The sequence below is a fragment of the Eleutherodactylus coqui genome, chromosome 11 (genome assembly GCF_035609145.1).
Source record: "Eleutherodactylus coqui strain aEleCoq1 chromosome 11, aEleCoq1.hap1, whole genome shotgun sequence".
Taxonomy (NCBI): domain Eukaryota; kingdom Metazoa; phylum Chordata; class Amphibia; order Anura; family Eleutherodactylidae; genus Eleutherodactylus; species Eleutherodactylus coqui.
The window spans coordinates 128,909,598-128,936,954 of NC_089847.1; the positions used below are offsets into that span (position 1 = coordinate 128,909,598).

Consider the following 27,357-nt stretch of genomic DNA (forward strand, 5'->3'; position numbering starts at 1 on the left):
TCTGATGTTACAGGGGATGCAGATGGTAGCACCACCCTTATTGATGGTCTCTTGGTATAAAAGGCAGAGGTCACGGGTGCCTCTGATGTTACAGGGGATGCAGATGGTAGCACCACCCTTATTGATGGTCTCTTGGTATAAAAGGCAGAGGTCCCGGGTGCCGCTGATGTTACAAGGGATGCAGATGGTAGCACCAGCCTCTTTGATGGTCTCTTGGTATAAATGGCCAAGGTCCTAGGTGCCTCTGATGTTACAGGGGATGCAGATGGAAGCACCAGCCTCATTGATGGTCTCTTGGTGTAAATGGCAGAGGTCCTGGGTGCCTCTGATGTTACACGAGATGCAGATGGTAGCACCAGCCTCATTGATGGTCTCTTGGTATAAAAGGAAGAGGTCCCGGGTGCCTCTGATGTTACAGGGGATGCAGATGGTAGCACCAGCCTCATTGATGGTCTCTTGGTATAAATGGCCAAGGTCCTAGGTGCCTCTGATGTTACAGGGGATGCAGATGGTAGCACCAGCCTCATTGATGGTCTCTTGGTATAAATGGCCATGGTCCTAGGTGCCTCTGATGTTACAGGGGATGCAGATGGTAGCACCAGCCTCATTGATGGTCTATTGGTATAAATGGCAGATGTTCTTGGTGCTTTTGATGTTACAGGGGTGCAGATGGTAGCACCAGCCTTTTTGATGTTCTTCTGTTATCTATAGTAGAAGTCCTGGGTGCCTTTGATGTTACAAGGGGTGCAGATGGTAGCACTATCCTTATTGATGTTCACGAGGTATAAGGCAGAGGTCTAGGGTGCGTCTGATGTTACAAGGGGTGCAGATGGTAGCACTGGTCCTATTGATGTTCACGAGGTATAAGGCAGAGGTCCAGGGTGCAGATGGTAATACCGGCCTCACTTTGATGGTATATATGGTGGTGTTATTTTGAGCTCTTCTAGATCTTTCCAATTAATAGCCTGAAAAAAGGGATGGGATCTTATACAGCCGTTGGTTCCTAGCCGTTTCCTTGGGTCCTTGCACAAAAGCTCCTTAATTATTTGTTCAGTTTCGGCAGTAAGATGGTATTTTTGTAAATTTGCGATGTTACATCTGGAGCTCGGCCGTCCGGTCGTCAGCTGGAAAATAATGACCCCAAGTGAAAAATAGTCAGCGGCTAGATTATATGTTTGGCCTGCGAGGACCTCTGGGGCCACGTATCCAGGGGTCCCGGCATACTGTGTAATGCCCTCGGTCTGATTGAGCGCCAGGCCAAAGTCCGCTATCTTTAGATGGCCGCTGTTGTCCATTAGAATATTTTCTGGTTTAAGATCCCTATGGATGAAGCCCTTGGCATGTAGAAATTGGAGGCCGGATGTAATTTCGGCAGCGTAGAAGGCGGCGCTGTCAGTAGGGAGTGGTCCGTGCTTCTTCAGATGGCGATGCAGATCTCCGGACGCAAACTCCATCACAAAATACCACTGCTTGGCGGTCTCCAATGACAGTTGGCTGTGCATCAGGAAAGGACTTTCTGCCGCTAGTTGGAGGATCCTGTTCTCCAAGTGAAGGCTCTCCTCTGGTGTTGATGACTCCTTTAGGACCTCTTTTATGGCCATGACTTTATTGGTCGTCTTGTCTATGGCCTTTGATACTCTGCCGAAACTGCCTTGGCCGATCACACTTATAAAGTTGAATCTTTTCCTAATATTGGTGCATCTTCTGACCGGTCGGCTCTGAGTGCTTGGTCCTGGCCTGGGCTCCTCGCCTTCCCTTGAGACGCACTCCTTAAACCTCTTCTCAGGTCTGTTGATGGAACTCACAGACCTTTCTCTCTTACTCCTGTCTTTTTCAGACTCTTGGCCACGCTCCTTCTCCCGACATGGCCTCTTCTTTGGGGGCTCTGATGGTCTTGGCTCCTCGGCTTTCCTTGAGACGCACTCCTTAAACCTCTTCTCAGGTCTGTTGATGGAACTCACAGACCTTTCTCTCTTTCTCTTGTCTTTTCCAGACTCTTGGCCACTCTCCTTCTCCCGACATGGCCTCTTCTTCGGGGGCTCTGATGGTTTTCGCTCCTCTCTATCCCGCTTTTTCCCTCCCCTTAATCCCATATCTGCAAAATCTGCAAAATCACTCTGTATTTAATCGCACGTCTGTCCGCAACAGTCGCCAATACAGCTCTGAACACGCCAGATAGAACTCGGAGCAGCATAGCGGACGGAACCGTGATGTCATAGAAGAACATTGTGATGTAGTTAGATGTTGCTAGGAGACCAGTATGACCATTATGATGTCATCACATGATGTTTAACCCTTTACAAGCTCCACTAGTGCGACACCACAGTACCATGAAGTTAACATGGTTGGGGGAGAGGGGATCATTTGCAGTGCAGTATGGAGATATAGTCAATACACTCCCCAAACAAGTAAAGTTGGACATATTTGGTCTTCTGAAATAAACTCATGAATAGACGAAATGTTGAAAGAAGTATTACTTTGTGACGTCGTATGTCAGACTTTGCTGCACTGGCCGTACAGTTACTTACTGGTGGCCGGCCGTGTGTTCGCCCATCAACATCAATGGGACAACACATTGTATGTAATTAATAAGCTGGTAATAATGGTGAATGCTGAATTACAGGCATCTCTATACACTGTCCTACCAAGAGTGATCGGACACCTGAGCAAAAACCACAAATGGCATCTATTTCTATATGTTAATACTTAGTGGGGCCCCCTTGGCCCTAGTGACATCAGATACTCTCTATCGCAGTCCCATTGAAAATCAGAGAAGCAACTGGAGCTCCATTCAGTCTCCTTCTCACTGCAGGGAAGGGGGGGAGTAGAAAGTGCAGTAACTCCACAGAGAAGAGAATGGGGGACACAAGACCCCCATTCTCAAGCTCAGCAAGGTTTTCAGCTGTAAGACCCCCACAAATCAGCAAGTTGTTCCCCTCTCCTGTGTATAGGGGATACATTGTAATCGTGGTACAGCTCCTTTAACATATGGAAATAAATACTACTTTTGATTCTTGCTTAAAGGGGTTTCCCATGGAGAATACTAGTCATGACCTTTCCTCAGGATAGGTCAACAATGGTTGATCGGCTGGGGTCCGTCGCTCGGGACCCAAACCGGTCATCTGAGCGGGTGCAAATACACCGGGGTTGGAGTTGAAGTAGTGGAAGTCTCCACGCTGACCTCTGTGTAGTGGCCAGCGCTTGTAACTGTAGGCAGACCTCGCATTGATTTCAATGAAAGCAGTGCCTGCAGTTACAGGTGCCGGCCACTATACAAAGGTCGGCGCGGAAACTTCCGCTCCGATCTCTGTGTATTTGTGGCGCTGACAGCATGCTCCCGCTCAGCTGATCGGTTGGGGTCCTGAGCGACGGACCCCAGCCTATCAACTATTGATGACCTATCCTGAGGATCGGTCATCAGTAGTATTCTTGTCGGAAAACCCCTTTAAGTGTCCAATGACTTTTGGTAGGATCGTGTATACCGGGTGTAGTATATACATGTTGTATATCACAAAATACATGCTGACGGAAATGGAAAAGCACATTATGTGAGGCTACAAGTTATATCCTCAATGTGGCTCTCCTTGAACACAGACCCCTCCATGCTTCCGGATGATACCACCCACCCAACAATGACGTCAAGTGGGATTGGTCACATTACAGCACAGGCTTTCCCTGTTGGTGGTAATCTCCTTCAGCTCTTCTCCCATGAAACCAGGAGACCGGTGCCTGTGTTACTGAACCCCTTGATCTGCACCACCCCAAATACATTAAAGTCACCATTAATCTTCAAGTGCTCACTGATATTCCGCAGACTGGAATGACGACACTTGACTTCCCATGTGGTCCACCATGGGCTTAAAAAAAAACAGGGAGAGCCCAGGGTGGCAGTACCAATGTGTTTCACTTGTTGAGGTGCAGGGCAACCCGCTGAACTATGGTGTGATTGATAGGTTGCTGGTCTGCATGGTGGACTACACGTATCAGAAGGTCTGGCATTCTGTATCCAATCTGTGCGGGAGTATACACCAAGCAGCCACCCCCTCTATATTAAGAGGCTGTGTGAGTGGTGTCTCATCGGTGTCCTGCACAGGTGTAATTAGCTCCCTTATTTGGTAGTTTGCTACCTGCATGCTGAGGGGATGCAGCTATCTGCCCTCCTTAGTCAGTAGGTATATGGCCATTTTCTGTGATTGTGTGCATCACACTGTTGACTCATGTTCAGTCTGTGATCTATTAGTATACCCAGGTCTTTTTCACATGTGCTGCTGCTTAGCCCAATTCCTCCCATTCTGTATGTGCTTTCTTCATTTTTCTTGCCCAGATGTAGGACTTTGCATTTCTCCCTGTTAAATACCATTCTGCTAGTCGCCGCCCACTGTGCAAGCTTCTCTAGATCTTTTTGAATCCTCTCTCTCTTCCCTAGTGTTAGCTATCCCTCCTAGCTTTGTGTTGTCGGCAAATTTGATCAGTTTCCCATCAATTCCCTCCTCCAGATCATTTATAATAATGTTGACCAACACTGGGCCTAGGACAGAGCCTTGTGGTACCTCATTTGATACATTCTTCCACTTGGATGTGCAGCCATTTATGACCACTCTTTGAGTACGATCACTCAGACAGTTGTGAATCCACCTAACAGTTGCCTTGTCAATCCCATATTTGGTCATTTTTTCAATAAGTATGATAGGAGATACTTTGTCAAATGCTTTACTAAAGTCAAGATATACTATATCCACTGCATATACCTGATCAACCCAGTCGGTGATACTATCATAGAAGGAAATTAGATTCGTCTGGCATGACTAGTTTGTTACAAACCCATGCTGGCTCTTGTTAAATACTCAATTTTCATCCAAGTACTTGTATACATGCTGTTTAATAATTTGTTCAAACATCTTTTCTGGTATAGAAGTCAGACTCACAGGCCTGTAGTTTCCTGGATCCACCTTCTTACTTTATTTGGAGATGGGGACAACATTTGTCCCTATCCAGTCTTCTGGAACTTCCTCTGTTCTCCATGAATTTTCAGAGATTATGGCGAGTGGTTCACTGGAAGGATGGATGACAAGACCACATGTGCTCTTAGTTCCTTCACTTCTTTCTGAGTTCTTTAAGGTCTCTGCAGATAGTTTTAATGTCCCTTTTTGCAGTGTTATTTGTCCCTACATGTATTAGTAGGAATGGGTAGTTGTCTGTAGGATTGAAGTGTCTTGATAGCCTATTGGACACATCTTTAATTTGTGCACCTGGAAGACAGCACACCTCTCATGAGGTTATGTCAGGTCTTAGCACAAAGGGGCATGGTCCTAATATTATTTTCCCCATAATGGCTCCAGCAGTAATAGCGACCCCCATTAGTAGCCCCTGCCTTAATAGGGACCCCCCATAGTGTATTTCCAGCCGCAGCAACCCCATAAACAAAATTCACTTGTAGTCGTGGTCCGGTAGTCGCTGGTGTAATCAATGTGACCCCTGATCTCACTTTCAGGGGCATCAGCATACAGGAGTGCAGACACCAGGGAGATGTCAGGGGTGACACAGATTACAGCAGCTGCTGCTGGACTGGGACTAAAAGTGAGTAAGGGGGCTTTCACACGGGATGACCTGTTGGGCTATGATGCCAGGTAGGTCGTCCTAGGGATAATAGTTTCTGTGCTTTTACACAAGAATGACCATCGCTCGGTGAATGGAGGCGGAACGGCCGGGAAACATGCCAGCCCTCCTCCATTAACCGTAAACAGGCAGTCATTTATGAATGACCAATGGTCTGTTTACACGCTGATCCGTAGTTCAGTTTTATGCATGCAGAAACTGAACGATGAATGAGAAGCGAACAAATTCTCATTCGCCGTTCAGTCCGGTCGTGCATTTACACTGAATGGTAATCATTGAGATTCCTGCTGGCAGTCCGTGTAAAAGGGCCCTTAGATTGGGGACGGGACAAACCTCCTGCCACCCGGGACTGCAGGACAGCGTTCCAAATCTGTAACTGTCATGTATTATCCGGGATGGTTGGAAGGCATGACCGCTGTGGGGCACAAAGGGTGTGGCTTAGCACAGAAGGGGCGTGGCCAAATGGAAAACCTTTGCCACGCTACACGTGACACTAAAAGTTCCCTCTTCTCATTGTCCAGAAGTTGGGAAGTCTGCAGAACGGCTCCGTCTTATGGAGTCACTTGGCTTTTTTCCTGACACTTCATGGTAGAGCGTTCACAATCTGCACCGTATAAGAAGTGGAGCATCATTTTTTTTCCTTCCATTAAAGGCATGTTCCCATGTTGGCCAAACATAACTGAGATGAATATGAGGAGGCCGGGTATCTGGGCTGACGAGAACTGCCAGGCTGGACTGAGCTACACTGTTCCCATAACTCCCATAGAGTCCTGCCTACAATGTAGCAGAGTTAGTTGTGTTGTCTTTGCAGCTCCCAAGTTACAGGAACAGTGTAGCTGTTATAGCTAAGCTATAGCTATTCATGAATGAATAGCTAAGGGCTATGTGTGATTGGCTGAGCGCTCAGCCAATAGCTAAGCAGTAGCTGCTATTGGCTGAGCCCTCAGCCAATCTGCACAGCCCTTTCAGGAGGCGGGGATTTTTAAATCCCTGACTGCTGAAAGAGCTCAATAGCAGTGCCGGGGAGCCAGCGGGAGGACGCGGCTGAGAGCAGGAGAGGTGAGTATAATTTAAAAAAAAAAATTCCACACTTTTGGCAGATTATCGGGGAAGAACTTATATTTTAAGCCCTTCTCCGATAATCATTCCACGGGGCTTGCCAAAGCAGTGCTTTCAATGGGATAGGCAGCTGTGCCGATCCCATTGAAAGCAATGGAATAGAATGCCCGGGACTTCTGCCACAGCTGTGACAGCTGTGGCAGAGGATTCCTTCATCCCGGCGGTCTCCGCGGGGATGAAGGAAACTCCTGCCACAGCTGTGGCAGAAGTCCGCGGCATTCTTCCTATGCTTTCAATGGGGCTAGCGCTGCTGTCACTAGCCCCATTGAAACCATTTGCAATATGCCGGTTCTATACCGGCCTCTTTCTTGCGCTGCGATGCGAGATTTTTCTCTTGCTCTCGCAGCGCAAGAAAGAAAATATCGCCAGTGGGTGGGAGCCCTTATGGTGGAGCTACAGGAACAGCTGTTTCAGTCCTCTTAACCTCCCCCCCCCCCTTCCCGACTACCGAGTTCAGGGTCCAGATTAGGAAATGGGTGCGGGTCCCAGAGGAGCTGTGGTAGCCATAAAACATCTGAGAGGGGAATACCCCTTTAAGGCATGTGAAGATGGCGACAAACAAGCAGCCCGGTCGGGTGGTTCTTGCTGCCTTCGTGGCTTATTTCACACCAGATAGAACTGTTTCCCAACCACCAATAATTGGAATAGTCGGTTAGTTTAGAACAAGTATTTATTAATATCTTCCCTCTGTAATACCGCCGGTTGGCAGCAAGAGGAAGAAGAAAAGTTTATTAAGTGTCTTCTCGGTCCGCAGTGAACCCAGATGTTGTCCTCCGCAGGTCACCATCCCCGTCTCCAGAAATAGTAGTGGAGGGGTAGAGCGCTCTGGTTCCAGGGACGCACCATGGCGCGGTCTTCCTGCTCTGGGCTCTGTAGCGCCGGCTGGGCAGCTGAGTGTTCGCTTCTTGTCCGGCTTACTTCAGTCTTATCCAATGTCTGTAAGCTGTGGGAGAAAACGCAAGAAATAATTAAAGGCCGAAATATTGGAAGCCATCGTTTTCACCCAGGTTCGGCATAGGGGTATCTACAGTTTTGGGGTCTGGTGCCGGTCAGGGAGGCCCCTTGACTAGTTTGTAGTGTGCAGATGTCAGATCAGTTGAGGCCAGGGGTTTAGTCCATTGCTCTAGATATTGGGGGCCCTGTGTTAGCTGTATGTCTAATAATGACTGTTAACGGTAAAGGTCTGGATACATGAAGGTCTACAGTCCTGTACTTACCCAGCAGGGTCCTGTAACAGCAGCCTGGCGGTCCGGGCGAGGAATGTAGGCTGCAGCCTTGTCTGGTGGTTAGTTAGTTAGTTTTCACGCTTGGACGACGAGGGATGCAGATGGTAGCACCAGCCTCATTGATGGTCTCTTGGTATAAATGGCAGAGGTCCCGGGTGCCTCTGATGTTACAGGGGATGCAGATGGTAGCACCAGCCTCATTGATGGTCTCTTGGTATAAATGGCAGAGGTCCCGGGTGCCTCTGATGTTACAGGGGATGCAGATGGTAGCACCAGCCTCATTGATGGTCTCTTGGTATAAATGGCAGAGGTCCCAGGTGCCTCTGATGTTACAGGGAATGCAGATGGTAGCACCAGCCTCACTGATGGTCTCTTTGTATAAATGGCAGAGGTCCCGGGTGCCTCTGATGTTACAGGGGATGCAGATGGTAGCACCAGCCTCATTGATGGTCTCTTGGTATAAATGGCAGAGGTCCCGGGTGCCTCTGATGTTACAGGGGATGCAGATGGTAGCACCAGCCTCATTGATGGTCTCTTGGTATAAATGGCAGAGGTCCCGGATGCCTCTGATGTTACAAAGGATGCAGATGGTAGCACCAGCCTCATTGATGGTCTCTTGGTATAAATGGCAGAGGTCCCGGGTGCCTCTGATGTTACAGGGGATGTAGATGGTAGCACCAGCCTCATTGATGGTCTATTGGTATAAATGGCAGAGGTCCCAGGTGCCTCTGATGTTACAGGGGATGCAGATGATAGCACCAGCCTCATTGATGGTCTCTTGGTATAAATGGCGGAGGTCCCGGGTGCCTCTGATGTTACAGGGGGTGCAGACGGTAGCACCAGCCTCATTGATGGTCTCCTAGTATAAATGGCAGAGGTCCCGGGTGCCTCTGATGTTACAGGGGATGCGATTGGTAGCACCAGCCTCATTGATGATCTCTTGGAATAAATGGCAGAGGTCCCGGGTGCCTCTGATGTTACAGGGGGTGCAGATGGTAGTACCAGCCTCATTGATGGTCTCCAAGTATAAATGGCAGAGGTCCCGGGTGCCTCTGATGTTACAAAGGATGCAGATGGTAGCACCAGCCTCATTGATGGTCTCTTGGTATAAATGGCAGAGATCCCGGGTGCCTCTGATGTTACAGGGGATGCAGATGGTAGCACCAGCCTCACTGATGGTCTCCTAGTATAAATGGCAGAGGTCCCGGGTGCCTCTGATGTTACAGGGGATGCAGATGGTAGCACCAGCGTCATTGATGATCTCTTGGAATAAATGGCAGAGGTCCCGGGTGCCTCTGATGTTACAGGGGATGCAGATGGTAGCAGCAGCCTCATTGATGGTCTCTTGGTATAAATGGCAGAGGTCCCGGGTGCCTCTGATGTTACAGGGGATGCAGATGGTAGCACCAGCCTCATTGATGGTCTCTTGGTATAAATGGCAGAGGTCCCGGGTGCCTCTGATGTTACAGGGGATGCAGATGGTAGCACCAGCCTCATTGATGGTCTCCTGGTATAAATGGCAGAGGTCCCGGGTGCCTCTGATGTTACAAAGGGTGCAGATGGAAGCACCAGCCTCATTGATGGTCTCCTAGTATAAATGGCAGAGGTCCCGGGTGCCTCTGATGTTACAAAGGATGCAGATGGTAGCACCAGCCTCATTGATGGTCTCTTGGTATAAATGGCAGAGGTCCTGGGTGCCTCTAATGTTACAGGGGATGCAGATGGTAGTACCAGCCACATTGATTGTCTCTTGGTATAAATGGCAGAGGTCCTGGGTGCTTCTGATGTTACAGGGGACGCAGATGGTAGCACCAGCCTCATTGATGGTCTCTTGGTAGAAAAGGCAGAGGTCCCAGGTGCCTCTGATGTTACAGGGGATGCAGATGGTAGCACCAGCCTCATTGAGGGTCTCTTGGTATAAATGGCAGAGGTCCCAGGTGCCTCTGATGTTACAGGGGATGCAGATGGTAGCACCAGCCTCATTGATGGTCTCCTGGTATAAATGGCAGAGGTCCCTGGTGCCTCTGATGTTACAAAGGGTGCAGATGGTAGCACCAGCCTCATTGATGGTCTCTTGGTATAAATGGCCGAGGTCCTGGGTGCCTCTGATGTTACAGGGGATGCAGATGGTAGCACCAGCCTCATTGATGGTCTCTTCGTATAAATGGCAGAGGTCCTGGGTGCCTCTGATGTTATAAAGGGTGCAGATGGTAGCACCAGCCTCATTGATGGTCTCTTCGTATAAATGGCAGAGGTCCTAGGTGCCTCTGATGTTATAAAGGGTGCAGATGGTAGCACCAGCCTCATTGATGGTCTCTTCGTATAAATAGCAGAGGTCCTGGGTGCCTCTGATGTTACAGGGGATGCAGATGGTAGCACCAGCCTCATTGATGGTCTATTGGTATAAATGGCAGATGTTCTAGGTGCCTCTGATGTTACAGGGGATGCAGATGGTAGCACCAGCCTCATTGATGGTCTATTGGTATAAATGGCAGATGTTCTTGGTGCTTTTGATGTTACAGGGGTGCAGATGGTAGCACCAGCCTTTTTGATGTTCTTCTGTTATCTATAGTAGAAGTCCTGAGTGCCTCTGATGTTACAAGGGGTGCAGATGGTAGCACCAGCCTTTTTGATGTTCACATGGTATAAGGCAGAGGTCTAGGGTGCGTCTGATGTTACAAGGGGTGCAGATGGTAGCACTGGTCCTATTGATGTTCACGAGGTATAAGGCAGAGGTCTAGGGTGCAGATGGTAATACCGGCCTCACTTTGATGGTATATATGGTGGTGTTATTTTGAGCTCTTCTAGTTCTTTCCAATTAATAGCCTGAAAAAAGGGATGGGATCTTATGCAGCCGTTGGTTCCTAGCCGTTTCCTTGGGTCCTTGCACAAAAGCTCCTTAATTATTTGTTCAGTTTCGGCAGTAAGATGGTATTTTTGTAAATTTGCGATGTTACATCTGGAGCTCGGCCGTCCGGTCGTCAGCTGGAAAATAATGACCCCAAGTGAAAAATAGTCAGCGGCTAGATTATATGTTTGGCCTGCGAGGACCTCTGGGGCCACGTATCCAGGGGTCCCGGCAAACTGTGTAATGCCCTCGGTCTGATTGAGCGCCAGGCCAAAGTCCGCTATCTTTAGATGGCCGCAGTTGTCCATTAGAATGTTTTCTGGTTTAAGATCCCTATGGATGAAGCCCTTGGCATGTAGAAATTGGAGGCCGGATGTAATTTCGGCAGCGTAGAAGGCGGCGCTGTCAGTAGGGAGTGGTCCGTGCTTCTTTAGATGGCGATGCAGATCTCCGGACGCAAACTCCATCACAAAATACCACTGCTTGGCGGTCTCCAATGACAGTTGGCTGTGCATCAGGAATGGACTTTCTGCCGCTAGTTGGAGGATCCTGTTCTCCAAGTGAAGGCTCTCCTCTGGTGTTGATGACTTCTTTAGGACCTCTTTTATGGCCATGACTTTTTTGGTCGTCTTGTCTATGGCCTTTGATACTTTGCCGAAACTGCCTTGGCCGATCACACTTATAAAGTTGAATCTTTTCCTAATATTGGTGCATCTTCTGACCGGTCGGCTCTCAGTGCTCGGTCCTGGCCTGGGCTCCTCGCCTTCCCTTGAGACGTACTCCTTAAACCTCTTCTCAGGTCTGTTGATGGAACTCACAGACCTTTCTCTCTTACTCCTGTCTTTTCCAGACTCTTGGCCACGCTCCTTCTCCCGACATGGCCTCTTCTTTGGGGGCTCTGATGGTCTTGGCTCCTCGGCTTTCCTTGAGACGCACTCCTTAAACCTCTTCTCAGGTCTGTTGATGGAACTCACAGACCTTTCTCTCTTTCTCTTGTCTTTTCCAGACTCTTGGCCACGCTCCTTCTCACGACATGGCCTCTTCTTCGGGGGCTCTGATGGTTTTCGCTCCTCTCTATCCCGCTTTTTCCCTCCCCTTAATCCCATATCTGCAAAATCTGCAAAATCGCTCTGTATTTAATCGCACGTCTGTCCGCAACAGTCGCCAATACAGCTCTGAACACGCCAGATAGAACTCGGAGCAGCATAGCGGACGGAACCGTGATGTCATAGAAGAACATTGTGATGTAATTAGATGTTGCTAGGAGACCAGTATGACCATTATGATGTCATCACATGATGTTTAACCCTTTACAAGCTCCACTAGTGTGACACCACTGTACCATGAAGTTAACATGGTTGGGGGAGAGGGGATCATTTGCGGTGCAGTATGGAGATATAGTCAATACACTCCCCAAACAAGTAAAGTTGGACATATTTGGTCTTCTGAAATAAACTCATGAATAGACGCAGTGTTGAAAGAAGTATTACTTTGTGACGTTGTATGTCAGACTTTGCTGCACTGGCCGTACAGTTACTTACTGGTGGCCGGCCGTGTGTTCGCCCATCAACATCAATGGGACAACACATTGTATGTAATTAATAAGCTGGTAATAATGGTGAATGCTGAATTACAGGCATCTCTATACACTGTCCTACCAAGAGTGATCGGACACCTGAGCAAAAACCACAAATGGCATCTATTTCTATATGTTAATACTTAGTGGGGCCCCCTTGGCCCTAATGACGTTGGATACTCTCTATCGCAGTCCCATTGAAAATCAGAGAAGCAACTGGAGCTCCATTCAGTCTCCTTCTCACTGCAGGGAAGTGGGGGAGTAGAAAGTGCAGTAACTCCACAGAGAAGAGAATGGGGGACACAAGACCCCCATTCTCAAGCTCAGCAAGGTTTTCAGCTGTAAGACCCCCACAAATCAGCAAGTTGTTCCCCTCTACTGTGTATAGGGGATACATTGTAATCGTGGTACAGCTCCTTTAACATATGGAAATAAATACTACTTTTGATTCTTGCTTAAAGGGGTTTCCCATGGAGAATACTAGTCATGACCTTTCCTCAGGATAGGTCAACAATGGTTGATCGGCTGGGGTCCGTCGCTCGGGACCCAAACCGGTCATCTGAGCGGGTGCAAATACACTGGGGTCAGAGCTGAAGTAGTGGAAGTCTCCACGCTGACCTCTGTGTAGTGGCCAGCCCTTGTAACTGTAGGCAGACCTCGCATTGATTTCAATGAAAGCAGTGCCTGCAGTTACAGGTGCCGGCCACTACACAAAGGTCGGCACGGAAACTTCCACTCCGATCTCTGTGTATTTGTGGCGCTGACAGCATGCTCCCGCTCAGCTGATCGGTTGGGGTCCTGAGCGACGGACCCCAGCCTATCAACTATTGATGACCTATCCTGAGGATCGGTCATCAGTAGTATTCTCATTGGAAAACCCCTTTTAGTGTCCAATGACTTTTGGTAGGATCGTGTATACCGGGTGTAGTATATACATGTTGTATATCACAATATACATGCTGACTGAAAAGGAAAAACACATAGACAGCGGTGCCGAAAGGCTTCAGCTCCAGCGAGAGGGATGGAGACCGGGAGACAGAGGATCGCTTTATACCAGGGGCGAAGTGTGACACTCATTTTAAAGCACCAATATAGAACATACCCGAAGTCATGTAGGAAGAAGGAATGGACTAATCAGGGACAGATTGTTCAGGCGTCGTGCAGTTTGTGACCAAAGAAGCAGAGACTTGTCGGAGCGCTACTGTAACTATATGAAGTGGGGAGAGAAGAGCTGGTGTGATCTTACAAGCCGGTTCATTCTGTAGCTGGAGATCTACAGATGTAGCAAAGATTACCTTGACACTTAACACATCAAATATACAATGGGGCGAGTTTCAAAGAGGTTGTGCCAAGTTATAAAGTCCTTCCCTGTCTCTAAGGACGTGTCTGGAATTACTGAGAAGTAGTAGTTCCAGTACATATCCGCTCCGTATCCTCCGTCTCCGGGTCTTCATCGCTCTAGCTGGTACTGAAGCCCCCCAGCACTGCTGTATATATAGACTCCTCCCCTTCTCTAGCGCTGACAACACTCCGGCGCTCGGGGGCGGAGTCCATATACACAGCGGTGCCGAAAGGCTTCAGCTCCAGCAAGAGTGATGGAGACCGGGAGACAGAGGATCGCTTTATACCGGGGGCGAAGTGTGACACTCATTTTAAAGCACCAATATAGAACATACCCAACACCTGTTTGAACCATAGTAAGTGGCCACAGTAGTAGTGACCCCTTTAATGGCCCCAGTAGTAATAGTGCCTCCATTAGTGGTCCCAGTGTTAATAATTTTCCCCATAGTGGCTCCAGTAGTAATAGCGACCCCCATTAGTAGCCCAAGTCTTAAGAGTGACCCCCATAGTGTATCATCAGCCTCAGCAACAGCACAAATAAAATTGTCTTGTAGTCTCGGTCCAATAGTCGCTGGGGTAATCACTGTGACCCCTGACCTCTCCACCCGGCATCTGCGTGCAGGAATGCAGACGCTGAGGACGATGTCAGGGGTGACACGGATTACAGCAGCTGCTGCTGGACTGGGCCTACAAGTGAGCAAGAGTACTTTCAAATGGGATGACCTATTGGGCGCAGATGCCAGACAAGTCGTCCCAGCGATAGTTTCTGTGCTTTTACGCAGGAATGACCATCGCTCAATGAATGGAGGCGGAGCGGCCGGGGATCGTTCCAGCCCAACTACATTCACAGTAAACAGGCAGTTGTACATAAATGACTGACTGCCTGTTTACACGCCGACCCGCTGCTCAGTTTTATGCATGTAAAAACTGAAGACAAACGAGAAGCGAACAAATTTCCGTTTGCCGTTCAGTCCGGTCATACATTTACACTGAATGATAACTGTTGAGATTCCCGCTGGATGCAGGATAAGAGGGCCCTTAGATTGGGGATAGGACATACCCCTGCCACCCAGGACTGCAGGACAGCATCCCAAATCCTCAACTATCCCACAGAATCCGAGATCTTGGTGAGGGGACACAAAGGCTGTGGCTTAGAATCATAAAATAGTAGAGCAGGGACAGACCTCCAGGGTCATCGGTCCAACCCTCTGCTTAATGCAGACTACTAAATCATCCCAGACAGATGTCTGCCAAGCCTATGAAGACTTCCTTTGAAGGAGAACTCACCACCTCCCGTGGCATTCCCAGATCCTTTAACCGTTCCTCACATGATTTGCAGACCGCTCACCATCCTGGTAGCTCTTCTCTGAACTTGCTCCAGTTTGTCTATGTCTTTTTTAAAGTGGGGTGCCCAGAACTGGACCCAGTATTCCAGATGAGGTCTGACTAAGGAAGAGTAGAGGGTGATAATGACCTCACGTGATCTAGACTCCATGCTTCTCTTAACACATCCCAGAATTGTGTTTGCCTTTTTTGCTGCTGCATCACACTGTTACATCACAGAAGGGCAAATTCAAAACAAACAATTACAGAACATGGCCATATACTTACTGACTAAGGAGGGCAGATAGCTGCATCCCCTCAGCATGCAGGTAGCAAACTACCAAATGAGGGAGCTAATTACACCTGTTAGGGACACCGATGAGACAGCCACTCACACAACCTCATAATATAGAGGGGGGTAGCTGCTTGGTGTATACTCCCACACAGAGTAGATACAGAGTTCCAGACCTTCTGATACATGTAGTCCACCATGGGCTTTAAAACACCAGGGAGAGCCCAGGGTGGCAGTACCAATGTGGTTCACTTGTTGAGGTGCAGGGCAACCTGCTGAACTATTATGGCATCATTAATAGGTTGCTGGTCTGCATGGTGGACTACATGTATCAGAAGGTCTGGCACTCTGTATCCACTCTGTGTGGGAGTATATACCAAGCAGTAACCCCCCTCTATATTAAAGGCTGTGTGAGAGGCTGTCTCATCAGGTGTCCCTCATAGGTGTAATTAGCTCCCTCATTTGGTATTTGCTACCTGCATGCTGAGGGGATGCAGCTATCTGCCCTCCTTAGTCAGTAGGTATATGGCCATTTTCTGTGATTGTGTGCATCACACTGTTGACTCATGTTCAGTCTATGATCTATTAGTATACCCAAGTCTTTTTCACATGTGCTGTTTAGCCCAATTCCTCCCATTCTGTATGTGCTTTTCTTCATTTTTCTTGCCCAGATGTAGGACTCTGCATTTCTCCTTGTTAAATAAAATACCATTCTGTTAGTCGCCGCCCACTGTGCAAGCTTCTCTAGATCTTTTTGAATACTCTCTCTCTTCCCTAGTGTTAGTTATCCCTCCTAGCTTTGTGTCGTCGGCAAATTTGATCAGTTTCCCATCAATTCCCTCCTCCAGATCATTTATAATAATGTTGACCAACACTGGGCCTAGGACAGAGCCTTGTTGTACCCCACTTGATACATTCTTCCACTTGGATGTGCAGCCATTTATCACCACTCTTTGAGTACGATCGCTCAGCCAGTTGTGAATCCACCTAACAGTTGCCTTGTCAATCCCATATTTAGTCATTTTTGCAATAAGCACAGTATGAGATACTTTGTCAGATGCTTTACTAAAGTCAAGATATACTATATCCACCGCATTTCACTGATCAACCCAGTCAGTAATTCTGTCATAGAAGGAAATTAGATTCGTCTGGCATGACTTGTTTGTTACAAATCCATGCTGGCTCTGGTTAATTACTCCATTTTCATCCAAGTACTTGTATACATGCTGTTTAATAATTTGTTCAAACATCTTTTCTGGTATAGAAGTCAGGCTCACAGGCCTGTAGTTTCCTGGATCCACCTTCTTACTTTATTTGGAGATGGGGACAACATTTGTCCCTATCCAGTCTTCTGGAACTTCCTCTGTTCTCCATGAATTTTCAGAGATTATGGCGAGTGGTTCACTGGGAGGATGGATGATAAGACCACATGTGCTCTTAGTTCCTTCACTTCTTTCCAAGATCTTTAAAGGGGTTGTCTCGCGAAATCAAGTGGGGTTATACACTTCTGTATGGCCATATTAATGCACTTTGTAATGTACATTGTGCATTAAATATGAGCCATACAGAAGTTATTCACTTACCTGTTCCGTTGCTAGCGTCCTCGTCTCCATGGTTACGTCTAAATTCGCTGGCAGCTTGCTTTTTTAGACGCGCTTGCGCAGTCCGGTCTTCTGCTCTCAGCACGAGCCGCTTCAGCCTGCTAGCCGCTACAGCTCTTCTGCGCATGCGCAGAAGAGCTGTCACTTCTCGGGAGTGTGCTGGAGCGGCCATTCTGTACCATCCTCTCTTAGAGAGGGGTGCAGTAACTTGAGCCGCCCAGCTGTCCCGAGAAGCCGCCGAGCCGCCCAGCTATCCCGAGAAGCCGTCCAGCTGTCCCAAGAAGCCGCCCAGCTGTCCCGAGAAGCCGCCCAGCCGTCCAGCTGTCCCGAGAAGCCGCCCAGCCGTCCAGCTGTCCCGAGAAGCAGCCCTGCCGCCCAGGTAAGTAATGGGTCGGGGGTGATGTGTCACTAACAGGCGTGGGCCCCTCCGGGTGTCCTAGCGCTGGGCTCCGGAGCCTAGCGCTGGGCTCCGGGGCCTAGCGCTGGGCTCCGGGGCCTAGCGCTGGGCTCCGGGGCCTACCGCTGGGCTCCGGGGCCTACCGCTGTGGCCCGGGACCTTCACCTGTCTTGAGGGGACTGCCGCTGGGCCGAGGGGCCTTTGTCTGTTGTCAGGGTCTAGCGCGGGGGAGTCGGGGTCTAGCGCGGGGGAGTCGGGGTCTAGCGCGGGGGAGCCGGGGTCTAGCGCGGGGGAGCCGGGTCTAGCGCGGGGGAGTCGGGTCTAGCGCGGGGGAGCCAGGGTCTAGCGCGGGGGGGCCGGGGCCTAGCGCCGGTTACCTGCTGCCTGGCGGTGGGTGACTGTGCCGTGGTCGGCCGCGTTCAATCCCGGGGTCCGGTCGGCGGCTGCGGGGCGTCTGGTTGTCAGGGAGACACAGCTGGTAGCGTCTCGGGAGCGCGCACGTCGGGCTACAGCAAGCGACGGGAAAAGAGCCGGCGGCCATCTTGGGTACATTTTTATAAGTTGCTGAAACGCTGGAACTGTAAGTACAAACCAGCTAGAAAAGTCATTTACAGGGGGGCTTAGTAATGTATGCTTAATTAGGGGGACTGGGCAAAAAAAGCAGATAGCTCCAATGCCCTTTTTGCAGTGTTATTTGTCCCTACATGTATTAGTAGGAATGGGTAGTGGTCTGTAAGATTGAAGTGTCTTGATAGCCTATGAAAGGACATTGGAACTATTTGCAGAGACTTTAAAGATCTCCGAAAGAAGTGAAGGAACTAAGAGCACATGTGGTCTTGTCATCCATCCTCCCAGTGAACCACTCCCCATAATCTTTGAAAACTCATGGAAAACAGAGGAAGTTCCAGAAGACTGAATAGGGACAAATGTTGTCCCCATCTCCAAATAAGGTAAGAAGGTGGATCCAGGAAACTACAGGCCTGTGAGCCTGACTTCTATACCGGAAAAGATGTTTGAACAAATTATTAAACAGCATGTACACATCTTTAATTTGTGCACCTGGAAGACAGCACACCTCTCATGAGGTTATGTCAGGTCTTAGCACAAAGGGGCATGGCCAAGAAACGGTCCTAGTATTATTTTCCCCATAATGGCTCCAGCAGTAATAGCGACCCCCATTAGTAGCCGCTAACTTAATAGTGACCCCCCATAGTGTATTTCCAGCCACAGCAACCCCATAAACAAAATTCACTTGTAGTCGTGGTCCGGTAGTCGCTGGTGTAATTAATGTGACCCCTGATCTCACCTTCCTGGGCATCAGCATACAGGAGTGCAGACACCGGGGAGATGTCAGGGGTGACACAGATTACAGCAGCTGCTGCTGGACCGGGACTACAAGTGAGTAAGGGGGCTTTCATACAGGATGACCTATTGGGCGCAGATGCCAGGCAGGTCGTCCTAGGGATAATAGTTTCTGTGCTTTTACACAAGAATGACCATCGCTCGGTGAATGGAGGCGGAACGGCCGGGAAACATGCCAGCCCTCCTCCATTTACCGTAAACAGGCAGTGATTTGTGAATGACCAATGGTCTGTTTACACGCCGATCCGTAGTTCAGTTTTATGCATGCAGAAACTAAACGATGAATGAGAAGCAAGTAAATTCTCACTCGCCGTTCAGTCCGGTCGTGCATTTACACTGAATGGTAATCATTGAGATTCCTGCTGGCTGTCCGTGTAAAAGGGCCCTTTGATTGGGGACGGGACAAACCTCCTGCCACCCGGGACTGCAGGACAGCGTTCCAAATCTGTAACTGTCCTGTATTATCCGGGATGGTTGGAAGGCATGACCACTGCAGGGCACAAAGGGTGTGGCTTAGCATAGAAGGGGCGTGGCCAAATATAAAACATTTGCCACACTACATGTGACACTAAAAGTTCCCTCTTCTCATTGTCCAGAAGTTGGGAAGTCTGCAGAACGGCTCCGTCTTATGGAGTCACTTGGCTTTTTTCCTGACACTTCATGGTGGAGTGTTCACAAACTGCAGTGGAGCATCATTTTTTCCCCTTCCCTTAAAGGCATGTTCCCATGTTGCCAAACATAACTGAGATGAATACGAGGAGGCCGGGTATCTGGGCTGACAAGAACTGCCAGGCTGGACTGAGCTACACTGTTCCCGTTACTCCCATAGTAACTGTATCTGAGTCCTGACAACAATGGAGCTACAGGAACAGCTGTATCAGTCGTCCTGACCCCCCAACCACCGGGTTTAGGACAGGAAATGGGTGCGGCTCCCAGAGGAGCTGTGGTAGCCATAAAACATCTGAGAGGGGAATACCCCTTTAATGGATGTGAAGATGGCGACAAACAAGCAGCCCGGTCCGGTGGTTCTTGCTGCCTTCGTGGCTTATTTCACACCAGATAGAACTGTTTCCCAACAACCAATAATTGGAATAGTCGGTTAGTTTAGAACAAGTATTTATTAATATTTCCTCTCTGTAATACCGCCGGTTGGCAGCCAGAGGAAGAAGAAAAGTTTATGAAGTGTCTTCTCGGTCCGCAGTGAACCCAGATGTTGTCCTCCGCAGGTCACCATCCTGGTCTCCAGAAATGGTGGTGGACGGGTAGAGCGCTCTGGTTCCAGGGATACTCCATGGCGCAGTCTTCCTGCTCTGGGCTCTGTAGCGCCGGCTGGGCAGCTGAGTGTTCGCTTCTTGTCCGGCTTACTTCAGTCTTATCCAATGTCTGTAAGCTGTTGGAGAAAATGCAAGAAATAAGTAAAGGCAGAAATATTGGAAACCATCGGTTTCACCCAGGTGCGGCATAGGTGTATCTACAGTTATGGGGTCTGGTGCCGGTCAGGGAGGCCCCTTGACTAGTTTGTAGAGTGTAGATGTCAGATCAGTTGAGGCCGGGGTTTAAGTCCATTGCTGTAGATATTGGGGGCCCTGTGTTAGCTGTATGTCTAATAAAGGCTGTTAACGGTAAAGGTCTGGATACATGAAGGTCTACAGTCCTGTACTCACCCAGCAGGGTCCCGTAACAGCAGCCTGGCGGTCCGGGCGAGGAATGTAGGCTGCAGCCTTGTCTGGTGGTTAGTTAGTTTTCTTGCTTGGACGACGAGGCATGCAGATGGTAGCACCAGCCTCATTGATGGTCTCTTTGTATAAATGGCAGAGGTCCCGGGTGCCTCTGATGTTACAGGGGATGCAGATGGTAGCACCAGCCTCATTGATGGTCTCTTGGTATAAATGGCAGAGGTCCCAGGTGCCTCTGATGTTACAGGGGATGCAGATGGTAGCACCAGCCTCATTGATGGTCTCCTGGTATAAATGGCAGAGGTCCCTGGTGCCTCTGATGTTACAAAGGGTGCAGATGGTAGCACCATCCTTATTGATGGTCTCTTGGTATAAATGGCAGAGGTCCCAGGTGTCTCTGATGTTACAGGGGATGCAGATGGTAGCACCAGCCTCATTGATGGTCTCCTGGTATAAATGGCAGAGGTCCCGGGTGCCTCTGATGTTACAGGGGATGCAGATGGTAGCACCAGCCTCATTGATGGTCTCTTGGTATAAATGGTAGAGGTCCCGGGTGCCTCTGATGTTACAGGGGATGCAGATGGTAGCACCAGCCTCATTGATGGTCTCTTGGTATAAATGGCAGAGGTCCCGGGTGCCTCTGATGTTACAGGGGATGCAGATGGTAGCACCAGCCACATTGATTGTCTCTTGGTATAAATGGCAGAGGTCCTGGGTGCTTCTGATGTTACAGGGAATGCAGATGGAAGCACCAGCCTCATTGATGGTCTCTTGGTATAAATGGCCAAGGTCCTAGGTGCCTCTGATGTTACAGGGGATGCAGATGGTAGCACCAGCCTCATTGATGCTCTCTTGGTATAAATGGCAGAGGTCCTGGGTACTTCTGATGTTACAGGGGATGCAGATGGAAGCACCAGCCTCATTGATGGTCTCTTGGTGTAAATGGCAGAGGTCCTGGGTGCCTCTGATGTTACAGGGGATGCAGATGGTAGCACTACCCTTATTGATAGTCTCTTGGTATAAAAAAGGCAGAGGTCCCGGGTGCCTCTGATGTTACAGGGGATGCAGATGGTAGCACCCCCCTTATTGATGGTCTCTTGGTATAAAAGGCAGAGGTCCCGGGTGCCTCTGATGTTACAGGGGATGCAGATGAAAGCACCAGCCTCATTGATGGTCTCTAGGTATAAATGGCCCAGGTCCTAGGTGCCTCTGATGTTACAGGGGATGCAGATGGTAGCACCAGCCTCATTGATGGTCTCTTGGTATAAATGGCAGAGGTCCCGGGTGCCTCTGATGTTACAGGGGATGCAGATGGTAGCACCAGCCTCATTGATGGTCTCTTGGTATAAATGGCAGAGGTCCCGGGTGCCTCTGATGTTATAGGGGATGCAGATGGTAGCACCAGCCACATTGATTGTCTCTTGGTATAAATGGCAGAGGTCCTGGGTGCTTCTGATGTTACAGGGGATGCAGATGGTAGCACCAGCCTCATTGATGGTCTCTTGGTATAAATGGCAGAGGTCCTGGGTACTTCTGATGTTACAGGGGATGCAGATGGAAGCACCAGCCTCATTGATGGTCTCTTGGTGTAAATGGCAGAGGTCCTGGGTGCCTCTGATGTTACAGGGGATGCAGATGGTAGCACCACCCTTATTGATGGTCTCTTGGTATAAAAGGCAGAGGTCACGGGTGCCTCTGATGTTACAGGGGATGCAGATGGTAGCACCACCCTTATTGATGGTCTCTTGGTATAAAAGGCAGAGGTCCCGGGTGCCTCTGATGTTACAGGGGATGCAGATGGTAGCACCAGCCTCTTTGATGGTCTCTTGGTATAAATGGCCAAGGTCCTAGGTGCCTCTGATGTTACAGGGGATGCAGATGGTAGCACCAGCCTCATTGATGGTCTCTTGGTATAAATGGCAGAGGTCCTGGGTGCCTCTGATGTTACAGGGGATGCAGATGGAAGCACCAGCCTCATTGATGGTCTCTTGGTGTAAATGGCAGAGGTCCTGGGTGCCTCTGATGTTACACGGGATGCAGATGGTAGCACCAGCCTCATTGATGGTCTCTTGGTATAAAAGGAAGAGGTCCCGGGTGCCTCTGATGTTACAGGGGATGCAGATGGTAGCACCAGCCTCATTGATGGTCTCTTGGTATAAATGGCCAAGTTCCTAGGTGCCTCTGATGTTACAGGGGATGCAGATGGTAGCACCAGCCTCATTGATGGTCTCTTGGTATAAATGGCCATGGTCCTAGGTGCCTCTGATGTTACAGGGGATGCAGATGGTAGCACCAGCCTCATTGATGGTCTATTGGTATAAATGGCAGATGTTCTTGGTGCTTTTGATGTTACAGGGGTGCAGATGGTAGCACCAGCCTTTTTGATGTTCTTCTGTTATCTATAGTAGAAGTCCTGGGTGCCTTTGATGTTACAAGGGGTGCAGATGGTAGCACTATCCTTCTTGATGTTCACGAGGTATAAGGCAGAGGTCCAGGGTGCAGATGGTAATACCAGCCTCACTTTGATGGTATATATGGTGGTGTTATTTTGAGCTCTTCTAGATCTTTCCAATTAATAGCCTGAAAAAAGGGATGGGATCTTATGCAGCCGTTGGTTCCTAGCCGTTTCCTTGGGTCCTTGCACAAAAGCTCCTTAATTATTTGTTCAGTTTCGGCAGTAAGATGGTATTTTTGTAAATTTGCGATGTTACACCTGGAGCTCGGCCGTCCGGTCGTCAGCTGGAAAATAATGACCCCAAGTGAAAAATAGTCAGCGGCTAGATTATATGTTTGGCCTGCGAGGACCTCTGGGGCCACGTATCCAGGGGTCCCGGCATACTGTGTAATGCCCTCGGTCTGATTGAGCGCCAGGCCAAAGTCCGCTATCTTTAGATGGCCGCTGTTGTCCATTAGAATATTTTCTGGTTTAAGATCCCTATGGATGAAGCCCTTGGCATGTAGAAATTGGAGGCCGGATGTAATTTCGGCAGCGTAGAAGGCGGCGCTGTCAGTAGGGAGTGGTCCGTGCTTCTTCAGATGGCGATGCAGATCTCCGGACGCAAACTCCATCACAAAATACCACTGCTTGGCGGTCTCCAATGACAGTTGGCTGTGCATCAGGAAAGGACTTTCTGCCGCTAGTTGGAGGATCCTGTTCTCCAAGTGAAGGCTCTCCTCTGGTGTTGATGACTCCTTTAGGACCTCTTTTATGGCCATGACTTTATTGGTCGTCTTGTCTATGGCCTTTGATACTCTGCCGAAACTGCCTTGGCCGATCACACTTATAAAGTTGAATCTTTTCCTAATATTGGTGCATCTTCTGACCGGTCGGCTCTGAGTGCTTGGTCCTGGCCTGGGCTCCTCGCCTTCCCTTGAGACGCACTCCTTAAACCTCTTCTCAGGTCTGTTGATGGAACTCACAGACCTTTCTCTCTTTCTCTTGTCTTTTCCAGACTCTTGGCCACGCTCCTTCTCCCTACATGGCCTCTTCTTCGGGGGCTCTGATGGTTTTCGCTCCTCTCTATCCCGCTTTTTCCCTCCCCTTAATCCCATATCTGCAAAATCTGCAAAATCGCTCTGTATATAAACGCACGTCTGTCCGCAACAGTCGCCAATACAGCTCTGAACACGCCAGATAGAACTCGGAGCAATATAGCGGACGGAACCGTGATGTCATAGAAGAACATTGTGATGTAATTAGATGTTGCTAGGAGACCAGTATGACCATTATGATGTCATCACATGATGTTTAACCCTTTACAAGCTCCACTAGTGAGACACCACAGTACCATGAAATTAATATGGTTGGGGGAGAGGGGATCATTTGCAGTGCAGTATGGAGATATAGTCAATACACTCCCCAAACAGGTAAAGTTGGACATATTTGGTCTTCTGAAATAAACTCATGAATAGACGAACTGTTGAAAGAAGTATTACTTTGTGACGTCGTATGTCAGACTTTGCTGCACTGGCCGTACAGTTACTTACTGGTGGCCGGCCGTGTGTTCGCCCATCAACATCAATGGGACAACACATTGTATGTAATTAATAAGCTGGTAATAATGGTGAATGCTGAATTACAGGCATCTCTATACACTGTCCTACCAAGAGTGATCGGACACCTGAGCAAAAACCACAAATGGCATCTATTTCCATAGGTTAATACTTAGTGGGGCCCCCTTGGCCCTAGTGACATCGGATACTCTCTATCGCAGTCCCATTGAAAATCAGAGAAGCAACTGGAGCTCCATTCAGTCTCCTTCTCACTGCAGGGAAGTGGGGGAGTAGAAAGTGCAGTAACTCCACAGAGAAGAGAATGGGGGACACAAGACCCCCATTCTCAAGCTCAGCAAGGTTTTCAGCTGTAAGACCCCCACAAATCAGCAAGTTGTTCCCCTCTCCTGTGTATAGGGGATACATTGTAATCGTGGTACAGCTCCTTTAACATATGGAAATAAATACTACTTTTGATTCTTGCTTAAAGGGGTTTCCCATGGAGAATACTAGTCATGACCTTTCCTTAGGATAGGTCAACAATGGTTGATCGGCTGGGGTCCGTCGCTCGGGACCCAAACCGGTCAGCTGAGCGGGTGCAAATACACAGGGGTCAGAGCTGAAGTAGTGGAAGTCTCCACGCTGACCTCTATGTAGTGGCCAGCGCTTGTAACTGTAGGCAGACCTCGCATTGATTTCAATGAAAGCAGTGCCTGCAGTTACAGGTGCCGGCCACTATACAAAGGTCGGCGCGGAAACTTCCGCTCCGATCTCTGTGTATTTGTGGCGCTGACAGCATGCTCCCGCTCAGCTGATCGGTTGGGGTCCTGAGCGACGGACCCCAGCCTATCAACTATTGATGACCTATCCTGAGGATCGGTCATCAGTAGTATTCTCGTTGGAAAACCCCTTTAAGTGTCCAATGACTTTTGGTAGGATCGTGTATACCGGGTGTAGTATATACATGTTGTATATCACAAAATACATGCTGACGGAAATGGAAAAGCACATTATGTGAGGCTACAAGTTACATCCTCAATGTGGCTCTCCTTGAACACAGACCCCTCCATGCTTCCGGATGATACCACCCGCCCAACAATGACGTCAAGTGGGATTGGTCACATTACAGCACAGGCTTTCCCTGTTGGTGGTAATCTCCTTCAGCTCTTCTCCCATGAAACCAGGAGACCGGTGCCTGTGTTACTGAACCCCTTGATCTGCACCACCCCAAATACATTAAAGTCACCATTAATCTTCAAGTGCTCACTGATATTCCGCAGACTGGAATGACGACACTTGACTTCCCATGTGGTCCACCATGGGCTTAAAAAAAACAGGGAGAGCCCAGGGTGGCAGTACCAATGTGTTTCACTTGTTGAGGTGCAGGGCAACCCGCTGAACTATGGTGTGATTGATAGGTTGCTGGTCTGCATGGTGGACTACACGTATCAGAAGGTCCCGGCATTCTGTATCCACTCTGTGCGGGAGTATACACCAAGCAGCCACCCCCTCTATATTAAGAGGCTGTGTGAGTGGTGTCTCATCGGTATCCTGCACAGGTGTAATTAGCTCCCTTATTTGGTAGTTTGCTACCTGCATGCTGAGGGGATGCAGCTATCTGCCCTCCTTAGTCAGTAGGTATATGGCCATTTTCTGTGATTGTGTGCATCACACTGTTGACTCATGTTCAGTCTGTGATCTATTAGTATACCCAGGACTTTTTCACATGTGCTGCTGCTTAGTCCAATTCCTCCCATTCTGTATGTGCTTTTTGCCTTTTTCTTGCCCAGATGTAGGACTTTGCATTTCTCCTTGTTAAATACCATTCTGCTAGTCGCCGCCCACTGTGCAAGCTTTTCTAGATCTTTTTGAATACTCTCCCTCTCTTCCCTAGTGTTAGCCATCCCTCCTAGCTTTGTGTCGTAGGCAAATTTCATCAGTTTCCCATCAATTCCCTCATCCAGATCATTTATAATAATGTTGAACAACACTGGGCCTAGGACGGAGCCTTGTGGTACCCCACTTGATACATTCTTCCACTTGGATGTGCAGCCATTTATGACCACTCTTTGAGTACGATCACTCAGACAGTTGTGAATCCACCTAATAGTTTCCTTGTCAATCCCAGATTTGGTCATTTTTTCAATAAGTATGATAGGAGATACTTTGTCAAATGCTTTACTAAAATCAAGATATACTATGTCCACCACATTTCCCTGATCAACGCAGTCGGTGATTCTGTCATAGAAGGAAATTAGATTCGTCTGGCATGACTAGTTTGTTACAAACCCATGCTGGCTCTTGTTAAATACTCCATTTTCATCCAAGTACTTGCATACATGCTGTTTAATAATTTGTTCAAACATCTTTTCCGGTATAGAAGTCAGACTCACAGGCCTGTAGTTTCCTGGATCCACCTTCTTACTTTATTTGGAGATAGGGACAACATTTGTACCTATCCAGTCTTCTGGAACTTCCTCTGTTCTCCATGAATTTTCAGAGATTATGGCGAGTGGTTCACTGGAAGGATGGATGACAAGACCACATGTGCTCTTAGTTCCTTCACTTCTTTCTGAGTTCTTTAAGGTCTCTGCAGATAGTTTTAATGTCCCTTTTTGCAGTGTTATTTGTCCCTACATGTATTAGTAGGAATGGGTAGTTGTCTGTAGGATTGAAGTGTCTTGATAGCCTATTGGACACATCTTTAATTTGTGCACCTGGAAGACAGCACACCTCTCATGAGGTTATGTCAGGTCTTAGCACAAAGGGGCAAATGTAAGAAACGGTCCTAGTATTATTTTCCCCATAATGGCTCCAGCAGTAATAGCGACCCCCGTTAGTAGCCCCTGCCTTAATAGTGCCCCCCCATAGTTTATTTCCAGCCGCAGCAACCCCATAAACAAAATTCACTTGTAGTCGTGGTCCGGTAGTCGCTGGTGTAATCAATGTGACCCCTGATCTCACTTTCAGGGGCATCAGCATACAGG

At 48.7% G+C, this 27,357-nt stretch overlaps 3 protein-coding genes across 3 annotated transcripts in view; 1 reads left to right on the top strand and 2 right to left on the bottom strand.

The window, feature by feature from the left end:
- The window catches only part of TFIP11 (tuftelin interacting protein 11), a 115,300-nt gene that overhangs the window by 11,980 nt on the left and 75,963 nt on the right, over positions 1 to 27,357 (top strand). The window lies entirely within an intron of this gene.
- LOC136581786 (ribosomal protein S6 kinase alpha-2-like) lies at positions 903 to 11,915 on the bottom strand. Its single transcript, XM_066582408.1, has 3 exons — positions 10,729 to 11,915; positions 7,579 to 7,678; positions 903 to 2,117 (listed from the first exon to the last, which is right to left on the bottom strand). Exons 1-3 carry the CDS (start codon positions 11,913 to 11,915, stop codon positions 903 to 905), a joined length of 2,502 nt encoding a protein of 833 aa, XP_066438505.1.
- Positions 22,895 to 23,929, bottom strand: LOC136581787 (protein kinase C delta type-like). The gene has a single exon (XM_066582409.1). It carries the CDS (start codon positions 23,927 to 23,929, stop codon positions 22,895 to 22,897), a length of 1,035 nt encoding a protein of 344 aa, XP_066438506.1.

Excerpts from the sequence above, each read along its gene's own strand:
- LOC136581786 (XM_066582408.1), bottom strand. The coding sequence starts at position 11,915 with ATGGGATTAAGGGGAGGGAAAAAGCGGGATAGAGAGGAGCGAAAACCA. Across the intron at positions 7,679-10,728 it reads CCACCATATATACCATCAAA|CTTACAGACATTGGATAAGA; the intron begins GTGAGGCCGGTA and ends TTTCTCCCACAG. Across the intron at positions 2,118-7,578 it reads AGCAGGAAGACCGCGCCATG|AGTGATTTTGCAGATTTTGC; the intron begins GTGCGTCCCTGG and ends GATTAAATACAG.
- LOC136581787 (XM_066582409.1), bottom strand. The coding sequence starts at position 23,929 with ATGGGATTAAGGGGAGGGAAAAAGCGGGATAGAGAGGAGCGAAAACCA.